Source organism: Chaetura pelagica, unplaced genomic scaffold (genome assembly GCF_000747805.2).
Source record: "Chaetura pelagica isolate M959 unplaced genomic scaffold, ChaPel_1.0 scaffold10, whole genome shotgun sequence".
Classification (NCBI taxonomy): domain Eukaryota; kingdom Metazoa; phylum Chordata; class Aves; order Apodiformes; family Apodidae; genus Chaetura; species Chaetura pelagica.
The window spans coordinates 1,675,783-1,696,452 of record NW_009952263.1 but is presented as its reverse complement, the minus strand read 5'-3'; the positions used below and the strand labels follow the sequence as shown (position 1 = coordinate 1,696,452).

General features: G+C 36.4%; 1 protein-coding gene across 1 annotated transcript in view; it reads right to left on the bottom strand.

The window, feature by feature from the left end:
* Nucleotides 1–3,281: 3,281 nt before the first annotated feature.
* Nucleotides 3,282–20,670, bottom strand: part of ABHD5 (abhydrolase domain containing 5) — a 52,808-nt gene continuing 35,419 nt past the window's right edge. The window contains exons 2-7 of the mRNA XM_010007611.1: nt 14,011–14,096; nt 13,363–13,735; nt 10,263–10,417; nt 6,556–6,667; nt 5,841–6,027; nt 3,282–3,551 (exon numbers count right to left, since the gene is read on the bottom strand). Of these exons, the coding sequence (XP_010005913.1) occupies nt 3,462–3,551; nt 5,841–6,027; nt 6,556–6,667; nt 10,263–10,417; nt 13,363–13,735; nt 14,011–14,096 (1,003 nt within the window). The 3' untranslated portion in view covers nt 3,282–3,461. The remainder of the gene's footprint in view (nt 3,552–5,840; nt 6,028–6,555; nt 6,668–10,262; nt 10,418–13,362; nt 13,736–14,010; nt 14,097–20,670) is intronic.

Sequence of the window (20,670 nt, the reverse complement as noted above, 5' to 3'; positions counted from 1 at the left end):
CGAGCTGGCAAATGTAAAAGTACCCAACAAAATGACAGTGGAAGAGCCCCAAGAAATTACCCATTAAAGAGCAGTTGACTATCCATATTAGGATTCTGGAAGCTCACGTTTTAATGAATGCAGGCAAAACAGGCATACCTGAGGGGATCTGGCCATACACTGATTGTTGATGTTTTTATGGTAATTAATCTTGTCTTACTCCCATTCAGAAAGCTGAATAACTGTGATCTGGTAGGGCTGGGAGTTTGAGGAACCACAACAGACCACTGAGAGGGTTTCAGACAGAGCCTATCACATCAGTTCAACATGACCAGTTGTAACAACATTAAAAAGTTAAGGTTTAAAAAGAAATGCCAGCATTGGCTGAATCTGACTGAAACCAGATGATGCCATTTCTCCTGTTCAGACCCATTTTTCCAAGCTCAACACCTACAAATTCATATACTCCATTTCCATTTCACAATCAGATACAAACAGGGACTTGCTTGTGATGGTTGTGAATGTTTTATTATAGAGTCTTATCAATAAATTACTTCTCTGAAAATCAGTTTTTCAGAACTAAAATCTAATCTAGCAGGGTTCAATAAGTAACAAGATGAACTCAGCCACGCAAACAAAATATCACTAAGTTACTTTAATAACATTTTATCACAACAACCTCAGGAAGAAAAGCGTGTCCTGGAGACTCAGACTGTTAATCTAGGATTTTTATTAATATTTTGGCTTCTTTTTGTTATGGCTTAGCCTCTGGTACACAGCTGTCTGCATTTTTATGATCTTTGTGTGCCTTTATGCCTGTGACTCGTTTTATTTTGTAGCACTCATAAAAATAGCACCATCAGTTTTCAGTGCTCACTGCAGTACATGTAAGAAACTGGTCACCACACTGAAACTGAACTTCTGGAGAAACTGAGCTTATTCCTAGACAGCAATTACTCACAAAAGGCCTAGCTCCCAAGCTTTTCACTACGGGCCATTCATTTTCTGTTAAGCACCTCTCAGGATGTTTATTAATGTAACTTTATTGGGTTATGTTGCACAAAACAGGATATTCAGAATTCCATCTTGACCTTCACAGCAGTATCTAATACTGTCTGGAAGATAACCAACAAACATTTTCTTTCTATATACAATCAACATTCTGAGCTTGCAGCTACTTGTTGACAAATGCTTACTAGTTTCAGTTAAATACAAGAAAACCTAAGAACACCGAGACATCTGAAAACAAGCCTTACCATATTTTTAATGCATTTTTGATAGTTTAGCTCAACTTATTACTATTGATTCCCAGGGGGCTTAATTACATACAACTTTTACAAAAGCAACATCATGTCTTATTATTACACAAACATAACGTTTAACTTATTTTTTATTGTGCAAAATTTAAGTCTTATCAGTACAATAGGCTAAAAAAGCAAGGGATATTTAAACAATATTCATGTTCAGTGTGCAACTTTTATCCATCTTTTGATGTGGAATCTAGAATTCCCAACAGTAAGTGCTACCTGATACTAATAGTTTGATTCACCTTTTGTTATTTGGAGGAGACTCAAAATATATTTTTGCATTAGTTTTTTTACATACAATTAAGCAGCTGTTTAGGTTGATAAACACAAATTAGACACTGAAAAGGTTGAAAAAATACATAATGAAGGCATCCACCTAAATGGTGGCATGTCTGATAATTTACAGTTTATGTTAAAATATATAATTACTATTCTGATTTTCTGTTTTGAGCTCAAGATTTTAGAAAATAACCCAAAATTTTGTTTAAAATGTGGGCATCTGCTAAGTGAAAAAGTAATTTAATTCAATAGTAAATTTTAATTAAAATCTTTAGCTGGTTAGATATTAAGTGCTACCAGTCAAGGCAATTACAAAGACTGTTTGATGTTTACATAGCACCATATAGATAAATATCTCCTTCAGAAACAGAGAGATTATGTTTGGCTGGGAACATAATCAGAGTAATTCCTGAACATTTTAGGTATCATTGCTTTCCACATCATATATGTGCAACAATTCCTTGAGAAAAAAACACACAGAAATCTACTGAAGCTTTAAGACAGTTCTACCATTAATTCAAATTCTCTATGTATAAAAGTATCAAGAACTGTTCAGTAGTCAATTTAATATTCAAAAACTGATCAGCAGTTTTATGTAAACTTGTTAAAAAAGAAACCATCACATAATTTGGCTTTAAAGTGACAAAGTATTTTGCTTAATATAATTTACTAAACATGTGAAGACCTAATGTCAAGATATGATTTTAAGAAGATGCAGAGACTGGATTATCCCTGAAATTTAAATCTACATTAAAAAATATATTATTATATAAAGAATCTCCAAAATGTATAATTATAATTTGTTACAGTGGCATTGTTCATTCTAGCAATAATCCTTCTTATAAGGAGGCTGCATGTCAACTAAAATACACTAACCTGTTTTAGCTCCCCATGAGAGAACATCAATATTCTCCCACTGCCTCTCCTCCACCCTGTATTTCCTAAAAAGTGGACTAGGTTTTCTACCTAAAGAAAGAGAGAATTGTGCTCACTATCCAGATGCTATTCTCTAGCCCTAAACGAAATCTTGACAACTTATCTATAATTGTTAGCTTTAGGCTAGTAACAGATCTTGTAGTAAAGTGTTAAAAATAGATGGAGTAAATAACAAGCCATCTTCTGTATTTTAAATCACTGAAATCTACATATAAAAGTATGAGTGCTGGTGACATCATTGACTCTTTCAAATTGAGCCTTCCGTAAAAATTGTAGAGATTAAAATGCTGCCTTGAGATAAATGGAAATAAAATCCATCAGAAGAAAGACTTCCTAACATTGAGCCCCAATTCCTTACAAACTAACACACATATTTCAGTGACAGACACCTCTCATTGTTTTGGACCTGTTCCTTTCTCAAAATCAACTTAATATGCTGTCATCACTCCAATAAGAAAACATACTACACCTTCTTAAAATATTGGCTTTGGAGTTCTGGATTCCAAAAATATTTAAAATGTAGAAGCAATTTCATATTTTTTCTATGAAACATCAACTAAATAATAGAAATGTTTATAAAGAAACCAAATTGCATTTTATATTGCATCTATATTGACACAGTTCTCTGTGTTAGTGGAGAATTCAGCAGTTTTAGAGAGTTCAACATGTGCAAAATTCAATTTTGACAAAAATTCCAGTTTTAAAAGTTACATGTAATTTCATATATGACAGGTCAATAATCTACAGACCAATCTCAAACAAAGCTGTACAAAGTTTGCTTCAAATCTCCCCACACCCCCCCCAAAAAGGCACTCAGTGGTTTAAGTGTGCAAATGGCTTCTTAGAAGAAACAGTGTGCAAACATAGGCTTTTCCATTACCTTTTTGTTCTTTAGTGATTTCCTAGAGTATTGCTATTAAATGCTACCTATGGTATGACTTTTTAAAGAACAGAAGACAGTCAGTCCACAGAGTCACAGATATCTTTCACTTTCTGATTGAAATCTTCAGGTTGATCAGCATACACATAATGACCTGCACCAAGGATAGCCTGGAGGATAAAGGTGAAGAAATAAGTAAAAATCACAAGAATGTAATGAACAAACAAATAAATAAATACTGGGATATATGAAGAACCTGACTTTTATACCTTACCTACTTAACAGTTTACTACTTGAAGTGAAAAATTTCAAAACTAGAACTGATCTCTTGCACCCTGCCTGGATTAATGCAGTTAAGCATAACTGCTGCCAGGGGGTGGTATTATACAGCCTAAAAGAACCTGTAAGCATAAGGAAAAATGAGCGCTTGTTTCATTGAAGAAACTTTGCTATACAGGAAAGGAAGGTGAAACTACTGCTTACTAAACTGCACACCTCACTGAAAAAAAACCCCACCATTCAAGTGGACAGAAGTCATTGCAAAACAAACTTAGAAGTTTGATAAGTAAAGCACGTTCTCCTGATTCATCTTTGTCCCCTTCCATCCTCCACTCAAATAGTTCTGCCAGACTGCTTTCTAGTTCTCTAAGTGTTCACCTTAAAGAGAGAATCAAATAATTTGTATTCTCTTATTAGAAAAATTATATGGAAGAGACTAAAGGTACCAGGATAAATTATTAAGAACTCAGAAGCTTAAATTGCTGGGGATTTTCTGGACTTGTGGAAGCAGACTTCAACCCTCCGAATTAACAACTACTGTGTTAAGCAGGGACAAGTAAAATCCAAATTATGCAATACATGGGGGGAACCCACGACATATGTGACCTAGATTATTTCACTGCAACTATGTAACAAAATTAAGGGCTTAAGTATCCACACACAGCATGGTTATCCTATTTCTAGAATCTAGTATTCTCTGCCAAAACCAGTACGAAGCAAGTTGTCACCACAGTGAACAGCAAAAGGTACCTGACCTATTTTCTTTTCATTTTATAATCAGGCCAAGAGCAGTTTGTATATAAAACTATTTTCCCCTCTTTCCACTAAAATACTCCCTCTTAAGTCTCTAATTTAAGCCCATGAAAGTATAGCTATCTATTGCTTAAAAAAACTCCACAAACGAAGATTAAAAATTAATTAGAAATAAACACACCTAATAAAACTGCAGAACCTCGGTGCATTTTACCAAGGATGGTGCTGCCAGTCCATATCTCAGCCTCAGTCTCATGAGAAGCCTTTCTGTCCTATGTTTTTAAAATGTCCCTATACCTTCCACCACTCCAATCTACCTTTTAGAAGCTGTATTTGGCTTGCTAAAATTTTTACTTGGAATGCAATGAAGTTTTCTACAGTTCCATCTAAAAGCCACTGAATGGATTGGAAAAAACTGCCTGAATGCTTATCCCAGCAATCTTGTACACTTCTTAGCAGTGACTTTTTGTTACAACTTCCTCTCTGGAGTCTGGATGTCAGCATTTATTAAACATATTTGTGATCTTTAACATATGTAAACAGTTCAATGTCTTTCCTCTGAGTTCCAGCTCTGATGTCAGCTATATAAAGATTATAAAATTTTATTTGAATAACTTGTCGTAGTGCACTATTGACATCACTTCTGTCCAGCTAGACCTAGACATCAATAAAAAGACAGCTGGTGTATTCAAACATTTTATCACCTCATAGCATTGTAATGTTTATGTATTATCACACTGACTGATGTGACAATGGGTGAAGAATACTTTTAGATTCGTTTGTTTTTATAGAAATCAATGCAAAATGCAGTGTGCACATTCACATCAAGTCGCAAGTACACACAATTTAGATGATTATGCTACACCTCTAAACAGGAATGTACGAGCAAGGAAGACAACACTAAGTATTTTTTAATGACTGAAATTAAATTAGATATGCTTACAAGAGCCTAAGCACCAGGTACAAACTGCTCTCTTATGAAACAAACAAAAGCATTATACAGACATATTAGAACAGTATGAGGGCCTCCTCACTTATGCCCTACATATATGCAAATATTAGGACAGCTGTGGTTTAAAACACAGAGAAAACCACAGATACTAACAGGTGACCACAAAAATCACTTGTATTAGCATAGTGAAGAGCAAAGTATTTTCTAGCACAGACAAATGACCTTACTCAAAGATCTAATTCAGCTTATAGTGCTACAGTTAAGTTTCCTTCTTACTCTGAGAACTCAATACTTTTTTCTCTCTACATTTTCTCTGATCTAACATTTGCTTTTTCTCTCTCTGTTACAGAAATCAAAAGTTATTACCCCAGGCTTTAAATCAAAGGGTCAGCATTTCCACAGTTAGTATAAAAACCAGACACGATTTAAACAAACCCACACAATTAACAAAAAACTGCTTTAAAAGTCAACTTACTATTGTCTTCACATAGGAATTTGGTCTCAGAGACTGGATAGTGCTGCCAGAATTGCCATCTATACATGAACGTGCTCCATAGATCACAGTGATAGGAATGTCTCGATCCATCTGTGAAATCCGTTGCAGCATTGGCCTTTTTGCCCATCCATAAGGAATAGTCATGTTCTTGAAAGCTGTTTCACCACTTCAAGACATTTGAAAGGGTAAAAACAATTGAATTTCCATTGGATCTGCCTTTTCTCTAAACTGGAGTATCTGGGCCTTTTGGTAACACGAGTGCACATGAGGCTGGGATTTTTTACTATTAAGAAATGTAAGTTTTCAAGATTTGCATGTAATTTTCGACAGAAAGAGCCTATGTTTTTACAGTACTGAGTGACAGCACTTAACGTATTATTTTAAAAATAAATTCTTTATAAATACAATCACTGTATCAATTTTTTAAATTAAAAACTTGTGTCCAAACTCTCTCAGAATTAACACACAGGTAGTTTAGAAGAAACATAGCATTAGGATAGCTTCTACATTTTTTTCAGTTTCAGGAATTCAGAAAAGGTGCAATGCTATTTTTTTTCTTTAACTAATACAATAAATGTTTCAATGTTTAAAAAAACCAGCATGCACACTGCTGCCATGGCCATTGGAGGGAGTAGCAGGCACGAAGTAAATGAAAGATGAGCTCCAAAACATGCACTGGGAAACCCATACTCACCTAGGTGACTGTACATTGCAGTGATAGATATATTCAGCCACAGTGTTATCATCAAACATCGATGAATATTTTCGCTTGAAATCTGGTCTTAAACGCTGAACCAGGCTTAATCCTGTTAAAACAGAAAACACTATTAGAGGAGGAATTAGTACAGACCACTTTATCAGGTTGGCTAGTGCTTTACATTACAACCCTCCAAACACAGAAACACAGAATCATTCTGGTTGGAAAAGACCTTTAGTATCATTGAGTCTAACCATAACCTAATGCTACCGACTCTATCTTGTTCCTAAGCACCACATCTACATGCCTTTTAGACACCTTCAGGGATGGCGACTCAGTCACCTCCCTGAGCAGCCTATTCTGGTGCTTAATTACCCTTTCAGTGAAGAAGTTTCTTCTAATATCTACTTTAACCCTCCCTTGGCACAACCTGAGGTCTGCTCCTATTGCTTGTTACAAGGGAGAAGATACCAACTCCCACCTTGCTACAACCTCCTTTCAGGTAGTTAAAGAGAGCAATAACATCTCCCGTCAGTCTCCTTTTCTCTAGGATAAACAGCCACAGTACTTTCAGATCCTCCTAATAAGGCTTGTTCTCCAGATTCTTCACCAGCTTTGTTGCCAGTAACACATTCCCTTGAAACTCACGTGTCTCATGTGATACCAATACAGTCTTTCTTCTCACTCTGGCAGCACTGTCTGGGCCAAAAGTATCCCACCTTTCAGAACTAGAACACAGTGTTGCAAAACCTGGGTTGTTTTTTTTTTCCTTAGATAGAAGTATGTGCTCTCCTTTTACAGAACACTTCTGAAGCTAGTTCATCTAACTAGCGTTCAGTTGAAAGAACAGCAATCTGTGTTGGAAAGCAGCTGTAGAAATCTTGCCATGAGTATAAGACACAATAATTTGTGGAAATTAAAAGAGATTTAACCTAGGAAGGCTAATGTCCCCGTGCTTTCTTAACAACCGAAGTAGAAAAGCGGGTCCCTTCTGGGAACAGCTCAGGCTTTCTAAAGTTAAGCTCCTATTCTGAACCACTTCTGTAAGGAAGAAGCCTCTTCTAGTTGACCAGATGGATCTTTGAGACAAGAGCTTCATCAAAGTCTCATCTTAGTCTAAGAATATTATTCATCCCTGAAGAGACAGGCTCGTAGTCTACCACTCGGGTTTATCAACTGAAAATACCGTTGTTAATCTGTGCAACTACAATGATGTCACTTCTTCCCACCTGCCCCTGGCCAAAGGCCTGGTACTATTTATGTAGACCTTGTCACAATAATCTACTATACTTTTGTAACTTTGAGATTAGACTATTGCAACACACCCTTATGTACGCTTCCAGCCAATTAAAAAAAAAACAGTAAGAGTGCAAGAGAAAATAATTCCCTTATGAAACAACACTTTAAGCCCAGAAGAGTTTAAAGTTTTGCAAACATTCTGCAACTTGCTGTGCTGCTTGTATTTTCTTTATAGAGTCCAATTGCTAGACTTCTGTCCTTTTCTGTCTCTCTGGGTTGTTTTTTTTAACACAAACATTACAGCTGGCTTGGAATAAGAGCATCTGGAAGGCAGAAACTAATTCTGTGTCTTCCCCTGCTACCAGCATAGAGGCCACAGTATTCCCACTTCTAGCAACTAAGAGACTGAAAGTTACAAAATACACTTTCCTTTTTGACAAAAAGTATTTTGTCTGTGGGTCCAATTGTAAAACCATTCTCTTTTCCCAGGAATTTACAGGGGAAAAACAAACCAAGAAGTCAAGGCACATTGGAACAAATGAAATCACACTGATTCATCCTTTAAAGCTTAAGTTTATTAAGACACCTTCAATTTTCTGGCTGATATTTTCCTTAGAGCCTATGGAAAGGCTAAAAGAAATTGTAACATTAAAGACTGAGTTCCTCAAAAAGGGTGTGACATTACTGTTGTCCTGAGAAATTTTTAGGCATCCAACTCTAGGAATGGAATTCACAAATCCAATCTAAGCACCAAAACCCATATACTGTCAGCCTCCTGGTTGACTGTGCCAGTTAAGTGAAGGAAAACATGCAAATCAACTAATAGGAAACCAATCAAAGATAAAAATCCCTCTTGATTCTGTATCTCTCCTGGGTTTATGTATCTGCTGGAGGGTCTGATTAAATATCCATGTGATACCATTGTGATATTCCAAAGAATATGACTCACGTTTAAGTGCCTAACTCATACCTTTGAACAAGAGCAACTGACTTCACAATGAGGCTCAGCTATGCCTGCCCAGCAGCTTAAGCACGAGTGCACAAACCTAGGTTTGGGTCAGTGACTTCATCAGGCTGGGTTTGATGCCTAACTTGCAGCACAGTAGAAGTTCCAGTAGTTCTAGAAAACCTATGCTTCAGTTGTGAAGAATTTAGCTGTCAACATTAAGTTGATGATGGAAAACTTTTTTAATACATGCAGTGAGAAACAGATGAAAAATTTTGAGAAGCTCTGCTCTCCACAGCAACCTATAAGTTAGGCTAGTCTGGGGATACTTTGCCAAGACAGGGTCTGTTTCTGAGCATGGTTTTGACTGCACTTACCTGCAAGGGGCGACAACTTCAGCTTTGAATTCTTTCAAGTCAATTGACTTACTGCATGCATTTGTTATCGAATAAAAGGCATTAAACCAGTGCTTATCATTCAATATGCTTCAGGTTCTTTTGCTAACTGAATAAGCATTTATTTAAAAAAAAACTAACTCGTTTGTACAAAACCTGATGCTTGTTTGAAAAGCTACTTTTTTCATGCTCCCAAACATAATCTAATAGATCAGCTTAACAAAATACATATATTGTATAGAAAGTGATTTAGGAAACAGATGTGGTTTAAATGTAAACAAAGCCTCAAAATGTCACTAGTTTATCTTCAGGCTGAATACTACAAAGGATGAAGAGGTGACCTACTTGTAGCTTGTGAGGGGCCCGAAGGCTGTAACTTTCCAAGCCTCTGTGGCAGATACTGCTGTAGTACACAGAGTAATAGACAGATGACCTCTTTCCCCTCTCAAGGATGAACTTAAAATTTGATCACACCCTTCCCCCACTCCCCACATAAACTAAAACCATAGTGGTTTTGAGTCATCCCTACCTAGTCCTAGTAGTAGGATAAATAAAATTTAACAACAGTGCTGTTGAATAAACGTAGAAATATGAAGGATACACCAACAAGACCCACCAAATTTGCTAGAGTAATATGAAAATGGCTAATGGAAAGAACTCAGATTCAATTTAACTTCTCTAAACTCGGGCCAAAGACTAATAAGTTTATGAGAGATTGCCTTCTGACGTTAACCAAATTTGGAAATCCTAGTTGTTAATCAAATTGCACTTGGAAGGGAAATTAAAAGGACTATGACTGGAGGCAACCAGAAAAAAAACCTTTTCCCATGCATGTCTCTTTGTCAGGCTTCCCCAACAGATGTCCACAACTGATGCACTGTAACTGTAGTTTACAACAACATAATGTAGCTTGCTATCAATTATCTTACTAGTATTTCTCATAGAAAGAGCTTGCACTCTTCTCCTGAAGAGTTCATCTTTCCTCAACAGCTCCCACTTTCTCCTCCAATTCTTTTCTTTGTGCGTGATACAGGCTTCCAAAAAAGCTTATCTTAATGGAGTATCTGCCCCATATCTATATTCAACAAAAACAGAACCAGTACTTAAGAGCAGGTAAAACTCACCAAAGGGTCCTGCTATCCTCAGCCCAGCTAATGGATTAAATGGACTCAGTATAGCTCCTAGTGCTTTGATCCAGATTGGAATTGGTCTTTCGTGCTCAGCATTGTCAGGCCTCTCTGGAAAACCCCATGGCTCCACTAAGATAAGATGTTTGACCCTGTTGGCAAAGAAGGTTCAGAGGTTTAGAGTATATTAATTTTTCTTCAACTGAGTATGACAGAAATGTGCTATCTGTGGACTACGCAACCTGCTTTAATCAATCCTATCATAGTGGCTTATTACCTCATTTCTGATTCATCAGTAATTTTGCTCTCAATTGTTAATTAGAGAGACTGAATTGCAACTAATCATATGTATGAACACCAGAAACCTGGAAGCTCATGCCACAAAGAGAAACTTGTTATTTAACAGATATCCACTGACATACACATGAGAAAAAGGCCAGTCTTGCTTTTCTTTTTAAAATTAGGCTAATCTATATGCTCAGTCAATATTATTTGCAGGAGCAGTTTAATTTGAGAGAAAAGAAGATCATTATATGTTTCATTTAAGAACACTTGTTAGAAGTCTTTCTTTTCCAAGCCACGTAAGATATCCGATGTAAGTAGAGATTTAATTTACCTGAAAAAAAATCATCTTATCAAAGTAAAATTTGAACTGAGAGAAGCAGAGCAAGATTAGCAGATGGTTTCTAAGTGTATTGATTTTAGGTCAGGAAAGAAATGTCAGAGAGACAATTTATAAAATTATTACTCAAAGGAATCTGAGTACAGAGAGCACAGAAGGAGTCTCCAGCACATGCAACTATAAATCACTTCATGCTGCAAATCCCCCTCAAGCAAAAAATCTATTTCATCTTGGAAGACTGGAATCATCCATTTCTGCTTAATCCATAACAACACCTACTCTGTCCTAGATACTTCTGGTTTCTGAAAAAGTTACTCCTAACTATAGCTTTGCATATTTAAGGTGATTTTTCATGCAAGCTTCATCACCTTTACTTTCTTCTTCATGAGCTCCTTCTCTTTCAAAGCTAGGAGATCCGGTATTTAATACCACAGAGTTCTTAGTGCCTAAGGCAATGTCAGAAGTGATTCCCAAGGCTATTTTTTTAGTATAATCAGTTGGGAAACCAAAAATCTGTGCTTGAAATGAGGAGCTGAAAAGGATGAAGCTCACAAAGATATTTCCTGGCTGTCAGCTCAGACATGAGCACATTCACACAGATGAAGAAACACCAAGGCCAAGAGGGGACTGGGTAGAATTTAACTACAGAAACCAAGTGGCAGAGATTAGGTGCTAAGCAGTGCAAGCACTGAGGAGACGTTCAGGAAAGCCACACATTCTGTGTATAAACTATGACACTAAACATGACACAGCAAATGCATTAATAAAAATAGACTAAGCTTTTTTCATGTTTCCTTTTCTTAGTACTTTCCTTCCTACTTGGCATTTTCTTTTTGGACATCAACCCTAAAACCCAGCCTGGGATAACAGGAAGTTGATAATAATTCCAAACGTAGTAGCCCAGAAGCCACAGTCTTTGAAAATTATGAGCCATCACCACCCAGAAATATTCTAAATGGGAATCTTTCGGCATTAGTAACCTCAGTTGTCCCATAAACAACTCAAGTACAGTGCAACAAATTAAAGGATCATCTAAGCTTGGAGAAACAGATCTACTTTCCTAACACCATGTATCCAGAATCCTTAAGCCTCTAAAGCATTGTTAAATAATTTGGCTGTGCTCTATCACTACTGTCTTAAGATCCTACAGTTAATTTGCTAATTTGATTGTGTTAGTTTAATTTCAGGGAAAAATCAGTAATGTGAGAGCACAAACTAAAACACCCCCAAATTATTTAATCCCAATTTAAGCACAGTGAGGCATGGAAACATAAAGCGTCACTTTTGAGATAAGTAAGCAGGAGATAGAAACAATATCCTATGCAACAAGGATGAGATAGAGCCGTTTATAAATACTTCAGAGGAATGCATAAGAAACTTGTAAGTGATCCCTGCAAGAAACTATCTGCAGTTAGCTAAAAGTTGCTTTATGCCCAAAAGGAAAACAGGCTTGCAGCCCTAGAGAAGAGGACAGCATTTATTCCCTGCAATTAAGGATTTAAGACACATGCCTGCTTTCACATATCATTTTCAGGTGCATGTGCCGGCTGTCACCCACTTGGAAAGAAAGAGGCAAAGTGTCTTAGAAAAAAAATATGTAAGAATTTATTTCAAGATCACAAAATCGGAGACAAAGAAACGTAAATGGCATAAATTAATGTGATTATAAAATAATAAGGTATGTTCTGTGTAATGCAAAATCTGTCATATGATGTGGAAAGCTAAACTTATATTCACAGTTTTTCAGAGGAGTCCACATCCTTTTTTGATGCAAAATGACCTCAGCTGGTGGGACCTTAGCTCACCATGGGCTACATAACTAGACTTTATAAAAAAGAGGCAAATTCTCACTTTAAGGGGAAAAAAATGCCTTAGCTGTTTGCCACAATGTGGTGCAGAAAAAAAGGTGGTTCAATACAATTACAGGACCACTGCAGAAGGGTTGTTTTGCAAACAAGAAATACGCAGTGGCATACAGACAATTTAAATCAGTCACTAAAATAATTTTTACATCATCATGCTGGCACCAGGCCAACTGCTAGCATATGGCATAAATTACTTGGGGAATTACGTTCAGAAGTTTCAGTGTTATCACAGTTATGGGAGGTTTTGCAGAAACAGGCCTATTTTCCCTTCACAAACCTATGTTTCATCAGAGATGTCACAAAACATTCACCCATGAACATGATCTTTGCCATTCCCCCGATAACATCGCAAGGGGGTACTAAGCAGAAACAAAGAGGTACAGAAAAGTACATAAAAAAGCATGTTTACTGTATCTATGTCCTTCTATTCACCTGGAAACAAACCATACAATACATACTTCACGCTAAAAACCCAGTATTAAGTTTCCTTACATCAGCACTCACATTTACTTAAAAATAGTCTTTAAAGAGCCTTATGAAGGAAAGTCTGTATTAAAACCACTAGTGAAATACGGAAAGGGATTGCTTAATTCCTTTGTTATTCACATACCTTGATGGGTATTTTAATGAATAAGCAGCTGCCAGGAATCCACCTAGGTTGTGTCCAAGTATAATCATTTTTTCTATCTCCATCACCTTTCTCCATTCTTCTATGGACTCCACAAACTGATTTTCTGCTTCCCGAGCATCAGTGTGAAAGTGTGGCCTACTGCTACGTCCAAATCCCAAGAGGTCAAAAGCATGAACGGTCCTGTTCTCACAGAGATCTTCAAAATTGAGAGCCCACAGTCCAACACCTCCACCAAACCCATGCAGGAGAACAAGTGGAGTTTTATGTGAAAGGTCCGGAGAGAATGTCAGTGTCCATATTTTATTTCCATGAGATATATACACATATTGTTTATTGTATGTGCTTGTGATACCTGAAGAAAAATTGGAAAAAAAGGATGTCTCTAGACATACTAGACATATTCTAGACATACATATGAAGCACATTCTATGGAAATCACTGTTTTAAAATGTAGCTCCCTTTCAAAGGAGAGCCTACAATCAAATATCCAACTAAAATCAATAAAAATCTAATTCTAAACCTTTTTATTTCATCATAGTGCAAAAGACATCTTATAAAATTTATTTAATGTAAATTTATAGAAAATCTAGTTATATCTATAAATCTTACTAAAGACCAAAGACTTACATTTTAGCATTTTGTCCTCAGCTTCTTTAAGGTGTAGCAGTGATGTGGGACACCAGGCAGGAAGCCAGCTGAATAACCATCCTAACCTATAACAGCAATACAGAATAAAAATTTCTTGAGCAAGATAATAATTTCTGTGCACAATTTGATGCTTTGAAGACATTTCTTTTGCTGCTCTTGTAAAACCACCAGTGCAAGCCACACACCAAGCAGGACAGGAGTGTGCAGTGGGAGGGGAATGAACATTCTCCTGACTTTATAAAGTAGTGTCATGATCAGGGGCATTCTTCAAACAACGCACTGTTTCTCTACTGTGTGTGGAGATCAGAGTGTACTGATCTATGTCTGTCAGAGCAGGCTTCTGGGAACCTGGTGACACCAGCCCACATGCCAACACAACAAGCCTGGCAGGATATGTAACTCAATAACTGGGGCTTCCAGCTTTCTCTCAAGTTCCCTTGGAAGTCAGCCTGCACATACATTATTCTGCATGAACCTACTATTTCCAAAAATGCAACAAACTGTGCACTCATCAGCCTAACCTGAACTGATTAATACACTAGGTAAGTTTAAAAAAGGAAAACCAAGCAGTAACATTCTAGCAAAGCAAAAAACTAGGGCCTTCCTTACCAACATAGAAACAAAGTCTGAGAAGAAAACAAAACAGTAATTTCAATTCCCTAACTGAAGCTGCTTTTCCAGCTGTCAGTTACTATCTTGGTAGCACTAGCTGAACCATGAGAGCAGGGGCGATGACTCAGCTAGCAGCATTGCTTCACTCAAAGTGCTTCAGAGGACAGAGCAATTGAGTACAGTGCTTCCTGGCTGCTAATTTATCCCTTGTTTTCAAGAAGGAATCCTCTTTTTCCCTCTCTCACCTGTTTTGAAGTGGCTCAGATTATCAGTGCAAATGCTGCTACTGTAGGACCCCAGACCATTCCTCATAGGGAGGAGGATAAGGTTTCCAAATTCACACATTACTTTCTTTAGCACCTTTTTCCTACACTGAACTTATTTACTAATTAGCTATAGTACTTTCAGGACTGAATACTGCAAGTATTAGTTGTACAATTGATGTTAAAAGACTAATTTACTAAACTGTTACTAATGTTCATTTTTTCAGAGTGTACACAACTGTAAAATCTGAGTTTAATAAGATCACTAATTGTGTCCAATGTTATTAATTTCCCTAGTAAATTATTAAACAATAGCTATATAATCACCCTTCTGAGCCAAACTTTCTGCTAGTTACATGCTCAACTAGGCATTTTCATTCATAACTCCTAGGTCAGAAGCAAAAAACTCAGTATTTCCCTCAAGCCAAAACTGTATTAAATGTTTCTTCTTGGCAAAACCCCTAATTTAGCAAAGAAACTTCTTTAAAGATTCTTTTTCTAACAGACGTGTAGCTGCAACATGTCAACATGAAGACAGTGCCGAGACAGACCCCAGAGAAATAAAAATTAAATCTACTGTTCACAGTTCCAGAATTTGATTTTCCAGACTTAGGGAGACACCTGGATACTCAGGAAAAATATTTAGAAAATTGTATTGAAGTTGTAACACAGATACCTACTCTTTCTTTTGCTAATTATCAGCACTGTTTATAAACACTGATATTTTCATTTAGAAGAGCCAACAGATACACATGAAAAATACAGTCAGCAAGCTCAAATACTTAAAGTGATCACTTCCTAGAAAAGTTATTTTAGAAAGAACATATTGAGTTATCTATATTCAAGACTTAATCCTTTGGTTTCCCATCACTCCTTCCAAAAATTATTTATCACACTGCTAATTGTTTTCTACATGTGGAAAACAATCAACCATTTAATCTACTTGAATAATTTCTCTGATAGCTTTGGAAGATTAGAGTTTGGCTGTATAATTTATTTTGTACATCTGTGCTAAATGTGTCCTCTAAGTGCACACAGGAATGTCAATTGTTTACAGAGCCTATAATTTTTATTTCTGTGACACAAAGTTAAAAGAGCTATGTAGTGTCAAAGAAGAAGCAATGGACCTTTCAAGACAAGTATGCTCACCAGCAATGAAGAGAAGATACTACAGAAAACTTCAGATTTCAGCAGTAGTTTCACATTGTAAGTGCCAGTAAAGGCAGACCCTCCTCTGCTTTCAGCACCCAGCACTTCCCAGACACTGTTTCCGTCTTTCTTTTTACAAAAAGAAAACTCAGCAATGGACTCTTATGTCTTGAGGAGTTATGAAATCCATTTGGCTTAACTGGTTACTGTGTGAAATAAATTAGGCACCTGATGGCCCAAACTCCTACCATTTTTATACTAATTCTACACGTGGGTGTTACACATCAAATTATCAGGCCACATAACTAGAGGAATTTAACCTTTATGTCTGTTTGGGGCCACACATAAACCAGCGTGCACATGCATGATAAAACAAGCAATAACCAGAAGGGTGAAGAGAGCATGCCACAGGATGCTTCTTTACATCTCCTATTTGGGGTCAGTTACATTTCACAGCCACCTGAAAAAGTCTGGAGTACAGAAGGCCTGAAAAATCAGAGGCCAGTAGGTGGGTCTCTGCTGACCTGCCGGGCATTCAGAGAAGATGCTCTCTGCCAACAGATCTCCACACTTCTTGTAACTGGGGCAGGATGCCAGAAGGTAAGGGAAAGCCCAAGGGACATCCACTGAACAGCTACGGAGAAAGCCAAGGTGATTAGCGTAAGGCTAGAAGATTAGTGAGACCATCAGTACCCTATGATGATGATGAAAACGAGTAGTAAACAATAAAAACAAAAGGGTCAGGGGCACAGACATCTGAAAATGTGGAGCTGCAACTGCCATGTGCAGGGGCCACGCTGTTGGCCAGGACATAACATGTTAGCTGGTTGAAGCAAGTGACCCATTTCCCTGGGTCGAAGCATAAGAAAGGACACAAACAAACAAATAAATAAATAAAAAAAATCATTATTTAAAAACAAATAATGATTACTATGTTTAGACATCTAAGGAGTAAAGGACAATGGAACACTGTTTAAAGTGTAACTAAGGATAATACTGCTTTTCCTTAACTGCTGGAATGTTAGTTTAAATAATGAGCTTGCTGTCCCAGCACAGCTTAAATTGCCCAAGGTAACTTTCAGAAGAACTGAGAATCAAGTAAAGGCACAAGCATAGCAAACCTGAGCCACCCCTCACCTCTGCTAATTAGGTAAAAATAGATAAAGAACATGGCAAATAGATAACTCAGATACTACCATTCTGTCAACTAGATTAATCCTATTTAGCTGGCTCATAACTGATTACATGCAAGACAACTGATGGATCCATAGCCAGCTACGAATTTGACACAGTCCACAAGAAGCTCATGACAGCTTAGATAACGGCAGAATTGAAAACATTTGTTGTAACACTGAGGTATGAGCTCAAAGAACTGAATAGTCCATCTGGTTTCTGGCTTCTAATGTGGATTTAAAAAATGAAGGTCTACCATATAAAGATGTTCAATGAATGTTCAGCAGAAGTTGCTCATAACTCTATCTAGGAGATAAAAATACACATATATGGAGCTTAGCCTCTTGCTTCTCAATATTATAATTTGTTTACTCGTATTAACATTATAAGAATGCATAGCTTACAAGATGTATTAAACTTAAAATCATTCAACAGAGGTTATTTCCCCATGTGCACCACTACTGTAGAGCTAGCTGTAATAATCCATGCAAAACCTGCATGGCCAAAAAGCAAAATAAAAACAACCTGTCAGCAACAGAACTCCACTAAATCAGAGTAAATTAAAGCAATGCCATTTGGTTTATGATGATTTGTCAGAAATTGCTGATCCACTGAGACAGGAAATGCAGAGGGCATTTCTATGATACTGAACATAAAAATCAGGTTTTCACTAAGAATGTTGAAGTTAGTAAGGTAACCAAAACTCCCTGTAGAGACCAAGAAATAGGTGCTGAAATGTGCATCCATGATGGTCGTGTGGAGAGTAGACTTTGCTGTCGTGAAGATTACTTGAATTTAAAAATGACAGGGAAGCCAGAGCTCAGGGTATACAACAACTACACAATAACTCACAAGCAAAAGAATACAGGAATGTAACTGAATGCACAAGCAACAGAGCTGCATATCTTTTCTCGTCTTGCCCTCAGCAAATGAACATACATAATATTTTTAATTAAGTTTGTCAAGACAATGCAGCAAATTTATCAAGGGTTTAGCTACGGAACAAGTTCAAAACTTAAAAAGCTGAAACAATGAGCAAACTAACTCATAAACTATTTCAAGCTTTACCCTTGCCCTTAAATCTTACTAGAATCAAGCTGATTTTCCAAAAACCCTAACCCTATCCTGACTCTCAGAATTAATTCCAGCTATTTAGAAGGAGGGAAACAAAATCAAATTAATGCAGATAATTTGTTGAACTGTTTCTCCCCAGCACCAAGAGGAATGACATTGTGATTTTTCAGGGCTACCCAGCTGGCATGGTGGTTATGAATATCTATCAGTTTGAGCTAGACCCAAATTAAGATAATCTGGCACTGTAATAGAAAAACAAGGGTAAAAAATATAAAGACAGCTCAGTCCCTCCCATCCTGTTTCTGCATAAAGTATTTTTGAAGTACTGTGCTACCAAAGGAATTAAAAACTGCCAATGTACTGAAATCTAAATATGCTAAGCATCACAGGGTTACAGAAGATCTTAGAAAAGTAAGCCCTATTACACAGACTGAAACATCGTACTTCAACAAAACTAGTCATACGTTTAAGTGTTCTGCTGAACTAAGGTTGGAGCGCTCAGTGTTTTATCAAACAAACCCTAAATACTTAAATATTACCATTAATCTGTAAGATTAATAATTAAAAGAATGAAGCAATCACTTGCAGGGAAATGCAACTCACTCAGCTCTTTCAATTGTTACAGAAATAAAAAGAACGGGCAAAACAACAGTGAGAAGGAGCATCAGGTATTCATAATGGGGCAAGAGGTCAACATATCCAAGACAGGACAAAGTGATGATTTTAGAAGAAAAACTATTTTACTCTAATGTTCTAAGAATACTCTATAGTTAAGCATAGGATTTTGGATGGGTAGATGCTTAAATGAAACAACCAGAGATACCCTTTTACCCTTCTCATTATCTACTTTTCTCTTTCATCTTTTTTTTTTTTTTTTTTTTTTAAGAGGAACAGTAGAAACAAGTCTGTTTACTAAATATTTTCTGCATTTTCCTCAGCATCAGCAGTGGTCTACACAAAGCCTAAGAGGTAAGTAGCCTGTGGTTTCTTCCATCTTCACCACCACCAAGTTTTCAGAGCCAATTCTATTTCTGATTACTAAATTTCAAGTTTGCAGGTAATAACCTGAAACAATAGAATGTAAAAGAAACAGTCAAGAATAACTCAATCAAATAGGACTTTGTGTGTCAAAATATAAGAGAAAACCAGCAGGTTCACATCTTGCTAATTTATGTCCCAGATAGTTAAGTTGTAATAAACATTTCCTTTTCCATTTCATAAATTTAATGGCCTGTAACACCAGAATACTGAGTGCTGTTTACATGACTGGTTATGGCAAGAATTAATGCTTTTTTATTAACAATTAACAGCAACACTACCATTACAAAACCCATAATATTTAAGTAAAGAAAAATATTTTTATTTCTAGAATTAACTATCCAAGTTCCATGTCGTTCTCTATTTACTCCCAGGAGAATTTCTCTTGGATGTAGGTTGCTTAACAAATCACTGGGGAAAAAAAAAATACTTTGGAGAAAAATGTAGTAAACCTATTTCACACTAGTGTGTGAAAGAACAAGAAAACATGTTTCTAAAGCTACAGTAAATTGAAAAGCAAACTTGAATGGATACAGAAATGGCAACTATTTTCAATTCAAGACAGTTAATTTTTTTTTTTTTATATATTGGAATTGTGTATCTCTGAATCAAATTTAATTACTTTTTTAATGTTTGGTAACAAAATATTAAATTATTAATAGTGATAAGAAAATAAATGCATAAGGTAGTACCACTAAAATCAGGATGTTACTTAATCATTGTGGATTTAATTTTATGAACAGGTTCAAGCTCTTCTATATGGTTTCAAACAATCCAGCAGACTCATTAGTACTTCAACAACTATAATAATCTAAAATCCAAGCAAATTACACATTCAAGCTTGGTACCAGTTTATAGCAGAAATCTTGCTACTAGGGAGAAAGCTGGGGTGGAGCAAGTGTTAATGTAAAGAAGTAAATAAATTAAATTCTTAAAGACTTCTGTTCAAAGAATATAAATGAGATTTTATTAAGTATAAAATGAAGTAAAAACTATAAAGCAAAGCACATTTAATTGAAAACGACAGAATGCATTACTGATTAGCATTAAAGAGGACTCAAATTCCCTAATTAAATTTGGAAAGTTTAGGAAATTAGAAAAACATGTTTACCATGTGAAAGCAACATGAAACTGAGAACAAGACGCAGCAAATTAATACAAATTGGACTTAAACCTTTGACAAGAAGTAGTTACCTGCAGTTAATATTTAGTGTTGGTCTGTTAAGTCAAGGAAAGCCAATTTAAAGTATTAGAAAGACAAAACACACAGAGAAGTCTATGTGTTAGTCCAACTCTGAGAAGAACCCTACCGCTGTGTTTTTATTCCTGC